The sequence below is a fragment of the Squalius cephalus genome (assembly GCF_949319135.1).
Source record: "Squalius cephalus genome assembly, chromosome: 10".
In the NCBI taxonomy this organism is placed as follows: domain Eukaryota; kingdom Metazoa; phylum Chordata; class Actinopteri; order Cypriniformes; family Leuciscidae; genus Squalius; species Squalius cephalus.
The window spans coordinates 19,543,218-19,564,796 of NC_137131.1; the positions used below are offsets into that span (position 1 = coordinate 19,543,218).

General features: G+C 43.5%; 1 protein-coding gene across 1 annotated transcript in view; it reads right to left on the bottom strand.

The window, feature by feature from the left end:
• The window catches only part of tgfbr3 (transforming growth factor, beta receptor III), a 115,587-nt gene that overhangs the window by 88,969 nt on the left and 5,039 nt on the right, over positions 1-21,579 (bottom strand). Inside the window, exon 2 of the mRNA XM_079883193.1 lies at positions 18,952-19,104. Coding sequence (XP_079739319.1) covers positions 18,952-19,021 — 70 coding nt within the window. The 5' untranslated portion in view covers positions 19,022-19,104. The remainder of the gene's footprint in view (positions 1-18,951; positions 19,105-21,579) is intronic.

A 21,579-nucleotide genomic window follows, 5' to 3' on the forward strand; every position in this document is an offset into this window, starting at 1 on the left:
TCCGACCTGCCGAAACATACAGTCTGACTGCTGACACACACGTAAAGAAACAGGAATGTATGCTTCATACATCAACATGCACATGACAAGGGAGATAGAGAGCAGCTTAGCTAATATTACAACAGCAAGAGCACAGGCAAGATGCATACAACTCATTCTCATGGTAAATCATAACTATTGTAAGTTTTGGTGAACTGGCGAATTTCCATGACAAAAAAAAAAAAAAAACCTTTAATAAGGGCACAGTTGTTCAGTGTAAAGGGAATAACTCCACAACTATGTGACAGAATAATAATTTTACTTTATGATGGATTTTCATAGACTGAACGTCTGGGTCTGCAACAAGGGCAAAACAATTAAAGCTACACATCTAGTCATTTGAAAAGTGGCAAAAATGAATGATGAATGCATGGTTAAAAATGTCCAAGACAGTTGTAATGTCTTGAAATCTGTTACATTTTAATAAATATCAACCCTTAAAAGTGCCCAAAGATGAAGAAGCAGACAAATACTGCCATGCAAAAAAACATAACTTAGTTTTTGGTCGAAAAAGAGTTATAGATATTTTTGGCACATTCAAGACCTCCTTTATCATGTGGATAAGTATCTTGAGTCAATTCTGTTGTTTTTTCGAGAAAATAATGGGTTGTCTTAACAGTAACTTCCAAAAGCCCATGAGAAACCAAGGCAGAACACCGTAACACCAGTTACCGCTCTTTGGCTTTGCTTTGGAACGCTCAAATTGAGTTACGGTACTCTGCCTTTGTTTAGCCGTTCGTCAATATGAAGTTACTGTGCCGGTGTTCTATCAAATAATGCTACCTATCAGATTGTACGGTGTTCTGCCTTTGTTTTAATGTCCATTCAAATTGAAATAACGGTGTAGCCTGTGTACTTTGTACAGCTGCCATCAGTCCCTGTAACTTCTGATGTCCTCAGAGCTTTGTCCTGCACAAACGCGGTCAGAACATTTAATATGGTCTGAACCCGCTCCATCGACAAACGTGCAATATTGATCGTGAAGGATATATGCAGAGTTGACAGAAAAATTGTACACATGCCGTAGCAGATGATTACAACAAAGAACTAAAGCCCCACCTCACCCAGTTCGGGTACAGGACCTGGTTGAAACGCTCATGCATCTAGCTGGCAGAGTGCCAAAGCTTCTAAACCCTGCTCTAAACACGGTTGAGCCAATGCTGGACTAATATATCACAGGGAGTGTTAATAATGAAGCAAGAAGGGTATATTGGTGCATACAACATAATGAAACAAGTGCTGGTGCATACAACATCAGACCAGCTGTTACAAGCGGGTTATAGCCTACCTACAATCACAGCGTCCGGAATAAATCCGCGGGACGAGCGAAGTGCACAAGCGCAATAATAGGGCAGACAGCTGAAACCACCACATACTGAAAAGACGCAGAACACAGATGGTTGTGCAATAAATGCATTAGTCATCTAGGTAGTCCAGAACGCACTCCCAACTGAGTCTCAAAGGGGAAAGCACTGCGTTTTTCGTGAATGTGAGGAGTGCGACACCTTCGAACACGAATCTCGGGAAGCACCTGTGATGAGGGGCTATCTGAATGTTAAAGTATGCATCTTTCAGATCCACCGCTATAAACCAGTCCCCTTGTCTAATGTGCACGAGGATCTGTTTTATCATGATCATTTTGAACGCGTGCTTAGCAAGTCTATGCCACTTGGTACCAATTGAAGATACTCTTTACTGCTATGGAGGTATTTTGTCATGTCTAATGTATTAATAATGCAGAATGCAACCAAAGCACAGGATATCAATAAGTAGATGGCTATAAGTAATTGTAAATCATACAAAATAAATGCCATGATCACTAGATTTTATACAGGTGTTACTATAATGATTTTGTTAATGGTGATCAGCAACCAAATATTGATAATGTGGAAGTTACTGCCTTTTGCCTTATCATGACTTCTCACTTTTTGCTGACAATCCAAAGGCAGAGTACAGTAACTTTAAAATAGAGGTCAAAAGTCAAGTTTGAGCACAAGATTTTTTTTATGTAGATCATTTTCATTACTAAAACATCTAATTGCCAGATTTCCAGTGTCCTACCTATAATTAATTTGGCGGGACAACTAAAAATCTTTAAAGTCATTTTTCTCAGTTCCACACTCTAGTGAGTTAAAGGAAGCACTTCTACTTCTGCGGAGTGATTTACTACAACTCTGAGCGAACTCTCTGCTCCTCACCACGGGGCTTCTCGGGTGCTGCGAGCAAATCACTCCGCCCATGTAGAAGTGCTTCGCCTTCTGAGTATATAGTTCCCAGTATGTATACGGTTAGAAGATGGCTGTCTCTCATGTGACCTTGTTATTTGTACACACTGTGACTATACAAATCACAACATGTAAATAGGAAAATGTTGGCGTTTTTTTGTCACTTATTGGGAGCGGTATGCTAGCTGGGGCCATTTACCTCCAGTCTATGTGCTAAGCTAGACTAGCGGTGGGTGCGTCAGACAAGAGTTACGGCACGCACGGAGATGAAAAGGGTATGTATGGATTTATCAAACTCTGGGGGATACGGTGAACAAGATAAAGTCCCAAAAAGTCTGCGTGTTCCTTTTGCCTTTGTAGGGCAGAATACAAAGAATTGCAATAGATCACCAAGATCAAGAGAGTTAAGACAATAACAGAGACACAATCTCTCTTAGAATGCTATTGATTTGGCAGTCACATGATCAAAATCAATAGTTTATCAATCAAAAAGCACCATGGAACAGCAGGACATTCATGGTGTTTGATTGGTAGAAAATAGTCAGTCAGGCAGGCAGGGAAGAGTGCTTTTCAATGATACTTGTACAGCTTGTTCCCTGTAGTGCCTCTTACCGTAATGGCAAACTAAACATTCCTCTGACCTCACTGCATTGTCAGCATAAGAACAGCACAGCACAACTACTGGCTGACTCCTCGAAAATGGGGTGCACAAAAGGGAACATGCCTTCTCACTAGTTTTTAGCAGATACCTTTTATTTTTTTAATCAGAAAACAGTCCCTCTTTGAGGTCCTTGGATATACTTCAAGTATAGATTTCTTGTTTTAACATACAATGAATTCAAGCCAAGACTAAATTTCTTCATGAAGAAGTTCATGAATGAGTAAATTTCATCAGTAATGTTCACAAAGAAACACAAATGCACACACGTAGAAGAGTCTCTTCTGTGATAGCACCTGAATAAACTTGAGGCAACTGTTGTCTGTAGCACATAAACAGGGAAAGAGAGGGTCCAATATCAGAGTAAACACTTCAAGTCCTGTGGCTATTTGGACAGCGATTCTTCTTCCCTCCATGGCAGCTCTTCTACTAGGACTCTCCCCAGATAAACAAAGACGTCATGTTTCTCGAGTCATCGGTCAGAGCCGCCACATCCTCTCTGAAGATATGCTCCAAACCTTCCAAATCTATCTAATCTAACAGGGATTCTTTTATAAAAATAAAAATAAAATCTTGTTATATTGTTTATAATGAATTGATTGAGGAATACTAAGAAGGTTGATGTCTAACTTGAATGACGTCCTGGATCACTAAAGACCCAAGGTATGCGTTTAAGGGTTAATATATATTCATATTTTAGTTTTCAGCTACTAATAAGAGAGTTCTGTGACAATTTAGATTTGACAGAAAATGCAAAAACAAAAAACAACAACAGCAAAAAAAAACTTGCCATCCATTTGGGTCTGGTCATTTGTTTGAGAAGTTAATCTTGACTCCTTCAAAATGGCTCAAGCTAATGTAAGAATTGATAAATTAGGAAATTCCAGACAGTCTGTTTCGGGGGGTGACCAGACCCTTAGAGGACAAAAGGACCTCTCTGGAGATTACCATTTGAACTGGCCCTCATGCACCATTGAGACGAAAGTCTCACCTCCGAGTCATCCGAATCTACATCTCGTTCCCTCTCCCTTCACCCCCTCTCTCTTATGCTCAGATGATCACCTGATTTCACCCAAGAAAATGTATAGTTTAATGTGAATGATTATCACAGAGTATTTTCATGTTTGGTATCGTTTAAAATGTCACAGTGCGACTGGTACAAATGTCTCATTTCAGAATAACTAAAACACAAGGTTATAAGGTTATAAGAGTTTATGGATAACTGACACACAAAGGAAGATGGTCTCTCAAACAAATGGTCTCCCTACACCCAGAGGTGCTACCTCTGAATGCAAATTTCTTTTGTTAGCACATGTTTCCATGTGAAAGAGGTCTGGCTATTTAATGAGATTCAGCAGGGAGTTCGGGGCCTTTTCTGCACTTCAGATCGGCCCGTGAGGCTGAGAGAGAGATCTCTTAGCCTCACATATTTCTTAAAGTTGGGTTTGCATCTTCTCTCTATTTCAGAGCATTTGATGTTTTGTATCGATTATCTTTGAATTGATTATGAAATTGGCATGATACATTTACCTGACATAATAAATTGTTACATTTGATTATTCTAACTGACTTTGATATTATTTTCATTGTAGAGTTAAACGGAATAGTCAAACATTCACTCATGATTAATGATCCACAGATATCATTAAAACCTTTTCATTTATGGAGTCAGATGAAATAAACGAGTAAATACATATGATTAATGTATTACAGATTTAACCAACCAATACTTTGCATGAGTGAGGACAGAACACATGATACCTTCCCCGTGTATTGGCGAACCGGCAGATTGGACCAATATAACGGGCCTTACACTAAACAGGCTTATCGGTGAATGTGTGTTATACATTTTAAATTATCTACAAATTGGATACTGGATTTGGGTGTAGCAACCCAAATTTAAATATATATATATATCTATAGAAGCGTTTTTTGCTCCCACCTGTCTCAATGATTGATGGCACCAATGACAAGCCTGCCAGAGTGTGCACAGAGGAAATAAAGACCATTCTGTAAGTGTGAGTCAGGAAGGGCAAGCTGAGGGCATGAGCATGTTGAATCAGTGTTTCACAAGCTGTAAAACACTCAGAGGGCATACCATCAGCCCTTTTAAGGTTAGAGGGCAGGCTGTCAATGGAAGACAAGTCAAAAGTCAGCCCTCCTTCTTCCAAGCACATAACAGTCTTTTGTACTCAGCAGAAAAAGGTACAAAAGGTTGGATGAAGTGAGAAGTGTTTTAGTCAGGATGACATATAGGCCCTGTCCCAAATGGCACCCTAAACCCTTCCTACGAGTCCATACGTTATCGACATAACGATGAGGAATGATCGGTTTGGAATCTGTTGTATTATCTGCGACTACAGTACATGGGATGCAAACTGGGGCTTTTTGTTGCAAAAAACAGTCAAAAAAGGGTGACAAGCTTTTTTTTTTAATAATATAATTTTTTTAGCATACTGCTATGTGGTAGCTAGGGTGTTATAGGTGATTGCTAAACTGTTGTTTACTTGTCCAAGTGGTCACTTCAAAGTCACATTGGAAATTTTGCAAAATTCCAAAAACGTACATACAATTTAATTAACACTAGAGGCAGTAAAACAACAACTTCTATTCACTTTTACTCACTTAATATGATTGCATGGGAAGATTTTCAATTAATAAAGACCTAGTTTAGCATGGTTCCTTGCACAATATGGTTTAACCATAGTGTAGGATTTGCAATCTAATACATTTTGATGTTTGCATCACATAACCAGCTCCATATACATTTTCTGACATCTGGTACAGCATTGTACTTGCGATGCAAAGCTTCTGAGTACAAGTCCTGTTAAACACGAGTCTCGTTAAAAGAGCTAAAAGACTTGCAGAAGCAAGCTAAAATGGACTTTTACTTTTGGTAACACTATTGGTAAGGTTTAGGTTAGGGTTTACGGTTAGTGGTCTGTTATTTTTTAACGCAATAGAGCATTACCTTTTAGTGCTACTTACAGTATCAGACATGTAATTTCTGAACGGCCACGGTATGCACAACAACCAAAGTAATAAAATCCTGCACTGAAGTAACACTTTACACTTAACACTTTAGGAGTTTGCTCAAATATCTAACCCGAGTACGCTTCCCTTATCAAGCATTTACTGCACAGATCAATAAGTCCCTGAAACGTGATTCTCTATCTTTGAGGTTTTTTCAGAAACATATCTTAAAGGTAGGAAAGAGGAAAAAAGAAAGTAAGAAGAAAGGGAAAAGCAAGCCACAGCACAGTAAATAATTCAGGACCCTCTAACGTCTGAGCGAGAGACTCCTTATAACCTATGCTGAAGTGCAGAGAGAATTAAGCTCAGTAAACAGGACTATGTACTGGACTGGATCGAATGGGGTGGGGGGGGGGGGGGACTATCTAAAGTTAAATATGCATGCAAAGTTGTCCCATAATAAACTTCATTATGATAATGGATCACATACACCTGTGCAATATAATAATACATATAGTTTTCTTTATTATTTTAAAAGAATTCTGTAAGGGTTATGTAAACTTATTAGACAGATCAAATAACATGTTTTGTTTTTAATACATCTGTTTGACGAAAAAGATATTTACATATATATTCTGCAAATATAAAATAAAAATTTATTTTAGACAGTAATCCTGTCCAAAAGTGTACATAAAGCAGTGCTTCTCAACCACGGGGCTTCAGCAAACTTCCAACCAGGCTCAAGATGATTTAACATGATTTAAAATAAGATATAACAAGAATTAAACTCTGCTAAAACAACTAAATATTGAAAATGCATAATTTTAAGTTTAATTTCTAGACCTGCAAAAAAGTCAGGTACATTTTTATAATGACTATTATTTATTTTTTTCTCATTATGCCAATCCTTAATATTTATTCAGTAAATCATGAACAACTGGAACAGTCATGAAAATTCACTGGTTAAAAAGCGTGTGACTCCTGTAGAACATTCCGCTCCATGCGCCTTTTTATTTACAGAAACTAGTGTCTAGACTTCAAATAGTACTGTGTACTATTATTATTTTTGGACTTCAAAATAAGTAATATATATATATATATATATATATATATATATATATATATATATATATATATATATATATATATATATATATATTACACACACACACACATTAAGATTTCATCTCTCCTCTTAGGGGTAGGTAAGCATATTAACACAATTGTGTAAAGATAATTATTTCAGATTTCATCCGCCAGTTCTATCTATTTGTTTTCCGCACAACCAGCATAAAATGAGTTAACTGTAGCGATGCGATTCTTCTCGTCTTTTTCAATGAATTCACGGCACGCTCCCTAGACCTCTCCAAATCTTGTGGCCTGTGTTTTTCGTTTTCTTTTCTTTTTTCCAGCACTCTATGAAACACAATGGAAAATGCAGGGTCACCCCAGCTGTTCTCCATTAGGTTTCTGGCTGAGGTCGTCTACACACTCACTTACTGGCATAACGGTTGTGGTGGAGGGGAAAGAGATAGAGAGAGAGAGAGTATCAGACCGACTCGAAGAGATTGCGAGCTGTGGTGTAGATTGCAGTAACCTGTAATTAAGCCAATGACGGGTTGCTGTTGCTATGTAAACATCCCTACACCTCTCCCTCGTGCCAACCCAAGAGCAGTGAAGGAGTCTGGTTACTAACACTTAAATCACAGAGCAACATCTGGTTTAGGAAGGAGATCTCTCTCGCTCTCGTTCCTTCCAGTTTGGAGCAGAGTGTGGAGTCGTGTGGTGGTTTGGATCTCACTGCCTCCACAGCACCACGACTCAGATTGCAGCGGTTGCGCAATACAATTTGGAGGCCCTCATATACACACACACACACACACAGACGTACGCACATTCAGATGTAGTCCGTCACACAAACCATAAAACAGCACATAGATCATTTGACCTCAAACATTTGGAGAGGCACTATTATAGTCTGTCTGATTCTGTGCCTGGTTCTTAATAGAGGAAAAGCAGACGAGTCATTTTAAATGAGAATATGAAAATAAAATGTTGTTTGGGGTCGTTTCTCAGAGCAAGAGACTAAACAAACATGTCTTATACATTGCAGGGCTCAACAATAAGGATTTTTTTTCTCCAAATATTTTACCTGCCTTGCCAATGTTTTAACTTGGTTGACCAATAGTGATAAACTTAATTCAATTTTTACATTACAATTGAATTGTCGTGTGATAATTTTTAAAGAATCATGAAGAGTAATGCCAATTGATTATTCAGCTTTGCTATGACAGGAATAAATTACATTAAAATACATATATATATATATATATATATATATATATATATTCAGTAGTCAATTCCGTAGTCAATATTTGAAGTGGATCAAAAAAGTTAAAGTTGTCCTAAGACAAGAATGGGTATTGTTCAAAATTCATGTATAAATCATTTAAGTGCATGCACACATTATCAATGAACCTAAGATGCAGTAAAACACACACAACAGTTTCATAAACAGACCTGGATCTTTCTCACACTGGCCCTGATCCATGCCTAATGTTGAGCCCTGCCTTGATATGGATTATTCAGTGTTTAGGGTCATTTATCTCCACAAAGCAGAGCCTTTATTGTTTTAAAATGAGGATGAAGGACTGATCCCCTTTAAAGCATACCATTAAGCTGAATATAACTGCAGGTATATTACTGTAAACTCACCTTTCAGCACTAATTCTATGTCTTTGTCACATGACAGAATGGAAGGATAGACTAACAATCTGTATGGGGCCTACAGGCATGACGAAACTGTCACTCATCCCTGTGAGCTGTGGGAGGGTTAAAAAACGATGTAGCGCTGAGGGGAAAGTGAGGCGTTTCACCCGTGTACATGAGCCAACGCGTGTTCCTGCAGCCGCCCCACAGGCCACACGCTCGGCCCTCGGCGTAACCAGCATCCTGCAAGAGCTGTTTTTGGCAAGTGCTGCAAATTAATATCTGGCAGGATTTCTGCTCCATTCTCCACTTCACCAGTGAAACTTGAGGGCTTCCAAAAGCCCTGCCATGCCATAATAACAGACCGTACTGAGAATCTACAGCTTGGCAAAACCAAGACCAAAAAAAGGCAACTCAGATGTACAAAAAGTGCTTAGAAAGGAATGTCTGACAAATGAAGGGATGAAAAGAGGCAGTGAGAGAGAGAGAGAAAATGTATTGAAGAGCAGACAGCTTATTTAAAAATACTTATTAAAGAGAAAGCTCATCCAGAAAATGAAAATTCTAGCATCATATATTCAACCTTTCAAATCTGTGTACTTTTTCTCCTCCGTGGAACACCAACGAAGATATTTAACAGTTGTTCTCTTACGAGAGGTTCTCTCGTATTGCGTAGTTACTACGCTACGGGAAAGCCTTTCTTTCTCGAGATACTGAAGCCAAAAATTATCCTTAATTTTTATAATCTTGTCAACGCAGTGCGGCAGCCTGCAGACCTAGGGCAGGCTTACTAGCGTGCCCATTGGCTGCCCTGCGGCAACTGCAGCAGCCTACCGCTGAGCCCTTGGCGTGACGTCACGACCAATGAGCGCGCTTGGCGCGCTTAATGCGTCACAGCCCGCGAAAAGGGGTGTGGCTTAGCGTATAAAAGCGGGGCTCGGAGGCTGCTTCTCTGATTTCTGTCTTTTCAGCGAAGCTCTACACATCGCTGCTCTCTGAGGAAGCCGCCGTCGAAACAAGCGACCAGCACGCCGAGGATCTCAGCCTGAGGACGCCGGCCGCCTTCGCCGCCTTCAGCTTTCCCTGCCTGCTTCGCTATCCGGCGAATATATCCTTCTACTGCTCTGTGTTGTATGTGTTTGTGTGTTCGCCCCGCGACACACTTTGCATCTAAAAGAGCGCGAGGCGTTGTTGCAAATGCCTCGCTCATCCTGTGGCTCGTGCAGAGCCGCGCTCAGCGACGGAGACCGCCACGTGATCTGCGTTCTCTGCCTGGGTTTCGACCACGCAGCCCGCGCCCTTCACGGGCGGCTGCGAACAGTGTGAGGACTTGCCGATGTCGACCCTGCGGGCTCGACTCGCCATGTTTCACGATCCTCCACCTTCTCCGGCTGCCTCTTCCGGGCCGCGTAAGAAAAAACGCCGCTCTCAAAGGCCTTCCGAGCCGGTGGTTATAGCTGAGCGCTCGCCGGAGCCCCTCCCGCGAGCCTCGCTCTCTCCTTCTCCCCCGCCCTTCACCGACGCGCAGCGGCCGGCCTCTGCCCGCACTGCCGTCGCATCAGGGGGTGAAGCAGACCAGCTGGTTACTCCCCTCTGTCAAGCCGCGCAAACGGCGCCGCTCACAAGGGATGTCAGAACGGACGGTCACGGGCTATAGCTTCCTTTACGTTACAAGGAAGCTACCCCCCCCCCGGATGACGCACGCCCTCTCCCCCTCTGTTCGAGCCGCGCAAGGCGCCGCTCACAAGGGATGTCAGAAGTAGACGGTCACGGGCTGGCTTCCTTTACGTTATAAGAAAGCTACCCCGCGTCTCGGTCACGCGCGTCACTCTCCGGCCACCTCCGTTTCTCACACATTTCTCAGTCCCCTCCTAGCTCAGGCGACTAGAAATATCTATATTGCAGTAAACGAGCCTGTTGTTATACACGCACGCCTGCAAACAAACGATGTCACAGCACATAATGACATCTTCCCGCTCTCTCTCCCTTTGTTCGAGCCGCGCAACTGCGCCGTTCTCAAGGGATATCAGAGCGGACGTCACGAGCACCGGCGAAAGGAGGAAGAGAGAGTGATTTCGTCCCGCTTAGGCCGGACTTCCTCCAATCCTCGCATATTTCTCAGTCCCCTCTAAGTTCAGGCGGCTGGAAATACTAATACTGCAGTAAACGAGCCTGTTTTAATACACGCGCGCCTGCAAACAAACGCTCGGTCATATGCTCGCACTGACTGGAAGCTCATGTGTGCCCCTGTGGCTCAGTGGCAGAACATTAGGCTTCCGCACCAGAGATCCGTGTTCAAATCCGGCTCTGGCGGCAGAAAAATATTTTTTTCTGCTGGCTTCTCCGAGCTCGCGGCCAGCTTTCTTACATTCAGAAAGCGAACCCGCATCTCACAGGATGGTGCTTGAGTATTTATGAGCGTCTAAACATATGAGCCATCAAAGCATTTGCTCTATAACGCCGATGGTGTTACAAGTGTAGAAAATGTGCCCACTCCCATGTGCTCACTGCTACACACAAAACACGGTCTCCCCGGTAACGCTCACAGAGCGCACTCTCATAAAGCGGACACATGCCGCTTGAGTACTAAGTGTAGTAAAGGTGCCCACAACTCTGTGCTCACACCTAGCTGCTGCCCGCTCTATCACACAGTTACCCCGGGTTGCAGATCCTCTAAAGCTCACAAACATTCCGGCTCTGGCCGAAGGTGTCATAAGTGTAGAAAATGTGCCCACTCCCATGTGCTCACTGCTTCACACAAACATGGTCCCCATGGTAACGCGCATAGAGCGCTCTCTCATAAAGCGGACACAAGCCGCTCGAGTACTAAGTGTAGTAAATGTGCCCACAACTTTGTGCTCACACCTACCCGCTGCTCGCTCTGCCATTCAGTTACCTCGGGTCGCACACCCTCTAAGCTCCCAAACACTGGCCGTGTCATAAGTGTAAACTCTGCGCCCGCTCACGTGCACGCGCACTCACTTTTAGACATTACAATCCCCACGCCGCTTTCGCGCCAGGGGTGTTTGTCAGCAAATCGCGCTCCATCCTCTGGGACCGAGCTACCGAACGCTGTACAGCCGGCCAATACTGTTTACCAGCCCCCGTGTTCGAGCACCAGCGGCGCGCACGCCGCTCCATCCTCTCTGATACAGGTTCCCCAATCCCGCGCAGCGCGGCGATCTGAACCCAGAGACCATTCGACCCCTAGCTATGCATGCGGAAGCATGGGAAGCTATTCAGGGCGCGTCAGAATGGGTGCTGAGTACTATAAAACACGGCTATTCGCTTCAATTCGCTCGTCGCCCTCCGCACTTTCTAGCACAGACGGAGACGAAAGTGAGTTCAGAAGCTGCGCACCTGCTTCAAGCTGAAATAGCGAAGCTGCTGCGCAAAAGGGCTATAGAACAGGTTCATCCTTCTCTGAGCGAGTCGAGCTTTTACAGCCGCTACTTCCTCGTACCCAAGAAGGACGGAGCGTTAAGACCTATTTTAGATCTGAGACATCTGAACAAAGCCCTCATGAGACGGCCGTTCAAAATGATCACAACCAGAAAAATCCTCGCGCAGATTCGCCCAGGAGACTGGTTTATCTCTCTCGATCTAAAAGACGCATATTTTCAGATCCAGATAACTCCCCGTCACAGGCCATTCTTGAGATTCGCCTTCAACGGTCGAGTATATCAGTACACAATCCTGCCCTTCGGCCTGTCTTTGGCACCCCGTACATTACGAAATGCATGGACACGGCTCTCGCTCCCCTGAGAAAACAGGGAATGCGAATACTGAATTATCTGGATGATTGGCTTATTCTAGCGCTGTCAGAGACGGAACTTGTGTCTCACAGAACAGCGCTTCTCAGCCATCTGGAGGATCTGGGTCTCTCGGTCACTGGACCAAGAGCTCGCTATCGCCCCGTCAGTCAATTTCCTTCTTGGAATAGAACTGGACTCGGTGGCTATGACGGCCAGACTGTCGGAGCAGCGCGCGCGCCGCATCCGCCTCCTCGCCGCATCCCTCCAAATAGGCAGCCGGGTTCCGCTGAGGACATTCCAGCGTATCCTGGGGCATATTGCCTCAGCTGCAGCAGCGCTCCAGCTGGGCTTACTGCGCATGCGCCCGCTTCAACGCTGGCTGAAAGCGCGCGTGCCCCACCGAGCCTGGGCGGCCGGCGGCTTGCGAGTCAAAGTGAATCAGAGCTGCATTTCAGCCCTGCAGCCCTGGCTGGCAGCCGAATGGTATCACACAGGAGTGTCTATGGGAGTGATTTCACACCGGAAAGTTGTCTCGACAGACGCTTCCAACCTAGGTTGGGGAGCGCTCTTCGAAGGCAGACCGGTCTATGGCCGCTGGTCAGACCAGGAGAATCTCCTACACATAAACTGTCTAGAGATGCTCGCGGTCGAGAAAGCGCTCAAACACTTCCTCCCATTCCTCCACGGTCACCATGTTCTAGTCCGCACGGACAATACATCGGTAGTGGCCTATGTGAATCGCCAGGGCGGTGTCAGATCAAAGACGCTCTGCACCCTGGCGGAACGCCTCCTCGTGTGGGCTCAGCACTCTGCGCTCGCTGAGAGCCGCGCATGTGCCTGGCCACCTGAACGAGGGCCCCGACAGACTGTCCAGGGACAACGTTCCCCCTGGGGAGTGGTCTCTACACCCCCAAACAGTCCAGTCACTGTGGCGCCGTTTCGGCAAAGCGAAAGTCGACCTTTTTGCGTCAAAAGACAACGCTCATTGCCCAGAGTTCTTCTCGAAGAACGAGGACGCGCTGGCCCAGACCTGGCCCAGCGGCCCGCTGTATGCTTTTCCCCCGGTCTCTCTGCTGCCTCAGGTCATCAAGAGAATCAGGGAAGCGCGCCACACAGTGCTCCTCTTAGCCCCATACTGGGAGAACCAAGCTTGGTTCCCGGATCTAATACAGCTGGCAGACTCAGCCCCCTGGCCGATACCGGTGAAGAGAGACCTTCTCTCTCAAGCCCGCGGCTCGATATGGCATCCCCATCCAGAGCGCTGTCTCTGCATGCGTGGAGCCTCAACGATTACACGCTGATCTGCCAGACGGGGTCATGAACACGATCATACAATCTAGAGCCCCCTCTACGAGGCGGCTCTACATGTCGAAATGGTCAGTGTTTAACAGATGGTGCACTGCTAAGGGGCTCGATCCACAGACATGTGGGGTATCGCGAGTACTGTGTTTCCTTCAAGAGTTACTGGACGCGGGCAGGTCCCCCTCCACGCTCAAAGTCTATGTCACGGCCATTTCAGCGCTCTCTGTTCAGAGCTGGGCCGCGCATTAGGAAGGAACGAGTTCGTCATCCGCTTCCTTAGAGGAGCCAGGAGGATGAACCCCCCGCGACCCCCCTCGGTTCCTATGTGGGATCTTTCACTGGTCTTGGAGGCCCTGAAAGCGCATCCCTTCGAACCCTTGGAAACTGTGGATATGAAATACCTCACGCTCAAAACCGTTTTTCGGATAGCACTGTCTTCAGTCAAACGAGTGGTGGAACAGCTCTTTGTTTCGTTTGGCGGGCGCACCAAGGGTCTCGCCGCCTCGAAACACAGCCTGTCCAGACGGATAGTGGACGCTATTGCTGCTGCTTATGCGTCTAAAGACCTGCAGTGCCCATTGGGCATTCAAGCTCACTCCACCAGAGGCATGGCCTCGTCGTGGGCGTGGTCCAGCGGGATTCCCATTCATGACATTTGTGCAGCGGCAGGCTGGGCCTCCCCCTCCACATTTGTTAGGTTTTACAACCTGGATGTTCCCGCCTTGCAGGCGAAAGTGTTATCAGTCTAAGTCTCGCGTATGCCAGCCCACTATCTGTGCGCGGGCTACGTTGTGTGATTTAGCTCTACTGGTTGAGCTGCACTATACAGGGAATTGTCAGTTCGGACCGGCCGTGCCGCTCCTAACCCCCTAGTGTGTACGGCGCTAGCCCTCTGTGGGCCGCCCGGCTCTCTGCTATCACGTTCCCCGGGCTCTCCCTGGGACTCATTCAGTGGATGCTGGGCGCGCACGGCGTTGACAAGGGTGTTCCCGTAGCGTAGTAACTACGCAATACGAGAGAACCTCTCGTAAGAGAACGTTTCGGTTACTAACGTAACCTCTGTTCTCTCTAGAAGAGGGAACGAGTATTGCGTAGCCCGCCGTGCTCGCGCCACGAGCTCATTCGCTTCATGCGACAGAAACCAGAGAAGCAGCCTCCGAGCCCTGCTTTTATACGCTAAGCCACACCCCTTTTCGCGGGCTGTGACGCATTAAGCGCGCCAAGCGCGCTCATTGGTCGTGACGTCACGCCAAGGGCTCAGCGGTAGGCTGCTGCAGTTGCCGCAGGGCAGCCAATGGGCACGCTAGTAAGCCTGCCCTAGGTCTGCAGGCTGCCGCACTGCGTTGACAAGATTATAAAAATTAAGGATAATTTTTGGCTTCAGTATCTCGAGAAAGAAAGGCTTTCCCGTAGCGTAGTAACTACGCAATACTCGTTCCCTCTTCTAGAGAGAACAGAGGTTACGTTAGTAACCGAAACGATCTTTTCCTATACAATGAAAGTGGATGGGGACCAGAATGGCCAGTGTTTTTTCACAAAAAGCACTATATAAGTCCTTCATATGACCAGTGAGCATCCTCTAAATTCATAAGAGAGCTTCATATGAAAAGACAGAAATGTAATTTGCTATTCACTTTAATCTTGCCTTGAAAATCTTGTGTGACAGCCATGGCTGAATGACTTGTGGGTGAGTAAATATGACAGAATGAAAAATGTTGGTGTGACCATTTAAAGTTGAACATACTGTATTAATTAGACTATTTCAACATTATTCAAAATCTTAAAGCCTGTGTTTCATTGACCACTTCGGCCATTCACAGCAGCAGCGTAACGACTCTTTAGTTCACATTCGGGCAATGATGAGAGGGACAAAGTTTGCCAGGTACAACGATAACCCTATTTTCCTCTCCCATAATACCTGTCATATGAGACACCGACGCATCATCGAAGTATTATAGTGTACTGCCACATCACAACCTGTGACGTGGACACGATGTAGATTTTAAATCCGGAAGACGAAAACTTTTCCGGGGGAAAAACTCAAAATTAACCAGTTTTCCCTTACAATTAAATCTAACATATGCTAACATTGTCTGCAATGATGTTCAACACACATACCTCTGTTAAAACCACAGAAAAATTTGTTTAGGGTTTCATGACCTTTTAAATGTGAGTCTCATTAACTTGTGCTCATTACAAGACCTAAAAATAATACATGTCACCTGTGAACACTATTTCTGCTCTATCATTCACGTCACATGAGAGAGAGCCATCCTGGGACACAGTGGGACAGATCTTCTTTCTAATCTATTATATAGATTACACATTTCTCCACTGTCACAGGAGATTCAGTGTTGTGGAAGAGACGTTCTGATGACAAGGTCTCAGAAGACATGGAGATGTTCATATATCACACCTCATCATCTCTAGAATCAGATGACTAAAGCTGAACACAGGTTATGACTGGAAGTGATTTGAAGTCAATGTGGAAAGGGCTCAGGGCTGCAGACACTCTGATGCTGCAGATTAGATAATTTTTTAGAAAACAAGAGACTTCAGGGAGGCCGCTATGCTCTAAAACAAAAGGAAAAAATAGAGTGCAAGGAAAATATTGAGCATGCCCAGATATGACACCCATAAAGTTTGTTTAGACTCCAATTTGATCAACATCACCCAAAACAAGGGTTTGGAACAGTCTCATCAACAATAAAAAAAAAGAATTAAAAGAAGGCAGAGCCTCAATAAATGTGCTCCAGGTAAATGTGCCAACACGTCTTGAGGAAGACTCTAAGAAGCAAATATTTAGTGCAAAACAACAATGCTCGCTCAAGAGTATAAAAGGAAAGGGTAGGTAGGATTGTTTTCTGGCCAAATTTCACTAAACTCAAGGGACATTCTGACACAGTAGCCTTTGTCCTCCTGCTTTACCATCACTAACAGGAACCGTTCCGCTTTGAGCAGGTCGAGACTCGGGTCAAACATCTCGCTTTACCAGCCGTGTTGATGGAGGTGTTTGTCCTATGTTAGCTGACCGACAATTCAGATAACATTATTAAAAAGTCCTCTACTTTCTTAGCTTATTTATATATGGCATAATTCTCACCTCTGAGAACCCTTTAACATCAGCTTTCTGACAGCTGTATACTTCACATAATTAGTAGGGTTGTGAATTCAACACATCAACAGTTTGATGTACAAGAAAAAGAAAAGTGTAAAAAACATAGATTTAATCATGCCCCCTCCACAATAAATGAATGTCTTTCCATCAAATATTTACACTACTTTCCTTTCTCTCTTTTTTTCTCGAGAAGAAAAGCATTTGGTTTGAGTGACAGAAAAATCTTAAAACTGCTGAGAATGGCCAGTGGGATCTGTTACCAACAAAGAGACATTCGACAGAACAAGTGAAAGTAAAATCACAGAACGGTGTGAAATACATGCACTCTTAAGTCATAACACTCCATTCCGACAACCCAGACTTGATGACTGTCACAATTTTGCATGTTCCCTCTGTTTGTTTGGTTGCTGCCATATTGTTTTCTTTCCCTTTTTCTCTTGGCATGCAACTATCTGTCAGGCTGTTGTGCCAGAGGGGAACAAATCATCACTCTTCTGAAGAGACTGAGCCAACAAGCCCTGATCAATCACACAGATAGAGCTGCATGAGTCGGGTTAGAGGACGTATAGCTGACGTGCGGCACTGGTGTTTCGGGCTGAGAGATTGAGGCTGTCAGCACTTTCTTAATGCAAATCCCCCCGGCCTTTGCTCTCTGACAGCCAGATCTAGAAGACTCATGCTGGGAGGAACCGGGGAAATTCCGAACACAGGGGGCGAATCGTGATTGCCTGACAAAACAGGCAACACTGCCTCGCTCTGTCAAGACAATGAGCGCCGAGGCACAGCTTATCGAGAACACGCCCTGCGAAGAGTCCCGGCAAAGAAAATGCCCCGTTTTCTGTGTTAGACTAGATGCAGGCACGCTTATGGTCAATAAAGTGTCATTTCATCATATTATTGATGAATAGGTTGGTTAATGACCCTTCATATCATTAACCAACGCTATGTCTTTGATTTCGTAATCGATGAGGCAGCAAGCAGGCACATCATAATAATTCAACTGAAGAGCTAGTAACACATCATATACATACATTTACATTAATCAGATACACTACTTTTCACAAATTTTCAATTCAATTGATCAAAGTGACAAAGTCGCAAAATATTTTAAATAAATTCTGTTCTTTTGAACTCTTTATTCATCAAAGTTTTTACAACATTGATAATACGAAATATTTATTGACAACGAAATCAGTATGTTAGAATGATTTCTGAAGGTTCATAAAAGCATGTATTTCATAATGTGATTCCCCCCCCCCCCCCCCCCACATTTTCAATTCTTTTACTTTTTTTTTGCATGAAAGATCAAAAGGATAAACAACGCAGATTTATTTTTACAGCCATCTTTGATCATATTTACCAGGGGTGCCAATAATTCTGACCACAATTGTAGCTACATGAAAAAGAAAATATTGATTTTAACGGAACAAACGTTTGAAGGTAACTTTAAACGCCCCCTTAAAGGGATAGTTTAAATGAAATGAAAATTCGGTCCTCATTTACTCACGCTCAAGTTGTTCCAAACCTGTATGAAGTTCTTTCTTCTGCTGAACACAAAAGAAGATATTTTGAAGAATGTCAGCAAACAGTTAATGGGTCCGATTGACTTCCATAGTATTTTTTCCATACTATAAAAGTCAATAGAAGTCAACTGTTTGGTTACCCATATTCTTCAAAAAAATATTTTGTGTTCATCATAGCCCAAAAGAAAGAACTTCATACAGGTTTGGAACAACTTGAGGGTGAGCAAATGATGACAGAATTTTCATTGTTGGGTGAACTTCCCCTTTAAGCACTGAGGCTTGTCTGACATGTCATCTTTTTGCCTAACTAACTTTGCCTGACTAACTTTTTGTCCAAAAAAATGCAGATTGGGTCCATTTGGCACTGCTTGGTGACCAGAAATGTACACTTTACCTATAAACACACAAATTAGCCAAGGGAGCTTGAGCTCTGGTATTCACTTCATCATGAGCCATTACACAGCAGCACTTTTGAAAGGCGTTTAAAACACCCCTCGTAAATTCTCAGCCTTTCCTTCATCTTCATAAGGCAAACGGAACATATGATATAGACGGCTCATGCTACGTCATGCCACATTCACTCACTCTTGACCTGTTATTCCAAAAGCCCAGGAGAGAGATGATGGGTTACAAGGATAACAGTGCTTACCTGCAGAGGCCAAGCTGCTGAGGGTCAAAAACAGGATGGCGGAGGGGTGTATGTGTGCCGTTTGCCGCATGGCTGGAAGAGAACGCTTTCCTGAAGCCAGACGTGGCAGAAACTGAAGCAGCGGGGTGTCTTCTTGAATGGTCCCCACACACTCTAGAATGAGAGAGAGAAAGATGTCAGTCAGTGACCAAGCAGCAAGGTATTAGGGTCACATGTGGGCTTAGATGGGACGAGACAGCAGGGCTCTGTTTGATGTGACGGCGCTGTTATTCGCAACCCACTAATTAAGCCTCATGAGAACGGTGGGAATGAGGAGAACAAGCGATGGTTCGTCATTTAACAACTTTAACTGCTGTATGAAAAAAGGCCAGTTTCAAATGAATAGCAAGACAATAAAAGAAATCCTGAAGTGAAGATAACAATCCGATTAGACACCTGGAGTTTGCCTTTAAGAGCATTAACAGACGACAGCTAATTAACACGACCACAACTGAACTCGAGAGATGAAGAAGCCAACCCGAGTTCACTGCAGGGTGGGCTAATGCCAACATATGCCACACCAATAGAGCTTAAATACAACATGCATTATCCACACAGTTTCACTTACTCCTACCTGACAAAACGGCACACAGTAATAAACGTATCATCTGCATCGTGACAGATATTGAGTCATCAAATTAAAAACCTTTCAAACAAATCTACACTGGCATTTAAACATTTACGTCTGCCCAGAGAACCTGAAATGTCACATCAGACTCGATTCAGTTTGATTAATTCCATTCTGACAAAATGAATAGTTTAGTTTTCAATGGCAATCGTCCCAAATCTGAGATAGAGATTCAGGGGTTTTGGAGTAGGCCTAAGTAATGGTGATTTTAGGTTAAAATCAAGTCCTTCTGAAGGAAACATTAGCAAAAACGTATCCTAAAAGCAATTTCCAATTGTTTTTAGACTGTTTAGTATTATTTTAACACTTTACTGTATGTTAAGGTGATGTATTTTACAATATTACTAGTTACTTACTATGGTAATAACAGTGAATGATGCATAATTACAAGTAACTAACCCTAAACCAAATAAGCTAAACCTTATAGTAAGAACATGTAGTTAATTAATAATATTACTCAGTATTTATTGTAATTACACTGTGACAACATTACCTTAAAACGTCATATTTCTAAGAATTTATACTTTGGTCGCACAACTGGCCAGTTTCGACATGGCTTTATCTCTCCTGTGTTTTTCATCAGCTCGTAAAGTTTACCTATAATGAAAGTAGCAGATTTTAAGAGGCATACATCACCATGCCACACATTGTGCGCAGATACGCATACACAGGCCAGGCCAATAACACTTTATTATCCTGACCAAACAACATCACAGGTTTGTCACGCTAGTTTACAGACGCATTTCACTAATGGGTTTAGCAGTTACATTCAGAGCAAGCATCCAACCGTGCAGCAACGGGTGAGGCACGGTCCCTGAACCCACCACCACATGCTACTAAAGTGCATTATGGGGAATCAATGTGTCAAATTTACACAAAGATGCACAGTGGCACAGGTGGATTAAAACCTCAAATGTCAATCAAAACATCAATGGTTAAGAACAACCACATGCTACACCGGGGGAATGAAATTCATCAGTATCTAAAACTGTCACTAACTCACTCTCTCTGCTTCCTTCCTTCTCCTGTCTTTCTGCCTTTTTCTCATTCTCTCTCAGTAAGGTGAGGAGAGCACGCTCTCTCTCTCTCTCTCTCTCTCTCTCTCTCTCTCTCTCTCTCTCTCTCTCTCTCTCTCTCTCTCTCTCTCTCTCTCTCTCTCTCTCTCTCTCTCTCTCGGCAAACAGCTGCAGGAACAAAGAGCCATTCACACACGGGCAGCTGCTCAGGCTGGGAAGTCATTTTGGAGGATCTCAACAAATATTGCACTTCCAGCACAGGGGCCCCAAGCCAGTGCCCCTCTGCCTTTGATTCGATGTCCCCCTCTCTTGCCATTCTCACACTAATGGTAGGAGCATTTTGGATTCCTGAGATCAAAGAGGGCATCATCAAGGGCAAAACAAAGTAAAACAGAAATCGAAGCAAAAACAAACAAACAAAAACAAATAAAAAAACAATGAAAATTGGGGCAAAACTAAATAAAACTAACATCTAAAAAAAAACTAAACGAGTTCTTAAAAAAAAAATCTGCTGGCCTAGTTGGGGCAAAAAAAAAAAAAAAATACAAAATACAAAATAAATGAGAGCAAAAAACCAACAACAATATTTTTCAGCTGTCCTATATAACCTAGTTAAATAAATAAATACATAAATAGCTATCTAGCTTAATGGGAAATCATTTTCTCCAGGCCTGGTTAGAGCAAAACAAAATACAAAACTAAACTTGAACTTTCTTAGCATGTCAACCAAAAGCAGATCAGTGAAGAAGCAAACTTAAACCATGGGAACGTGGGCAGGTCGATTCTATATAACTTGATTGGTTGTGGTTAGATATAAAATAAAAGTGTATTTGTTTCAGTTTAGAGACCGATCACCTCATATGATTCCAGCTGAAAGATTGTGTCTCTCCCTCTATTTCTCGGTAGAAAGATATAGTACAATAACATTCAGAAACAGTCTGGAAA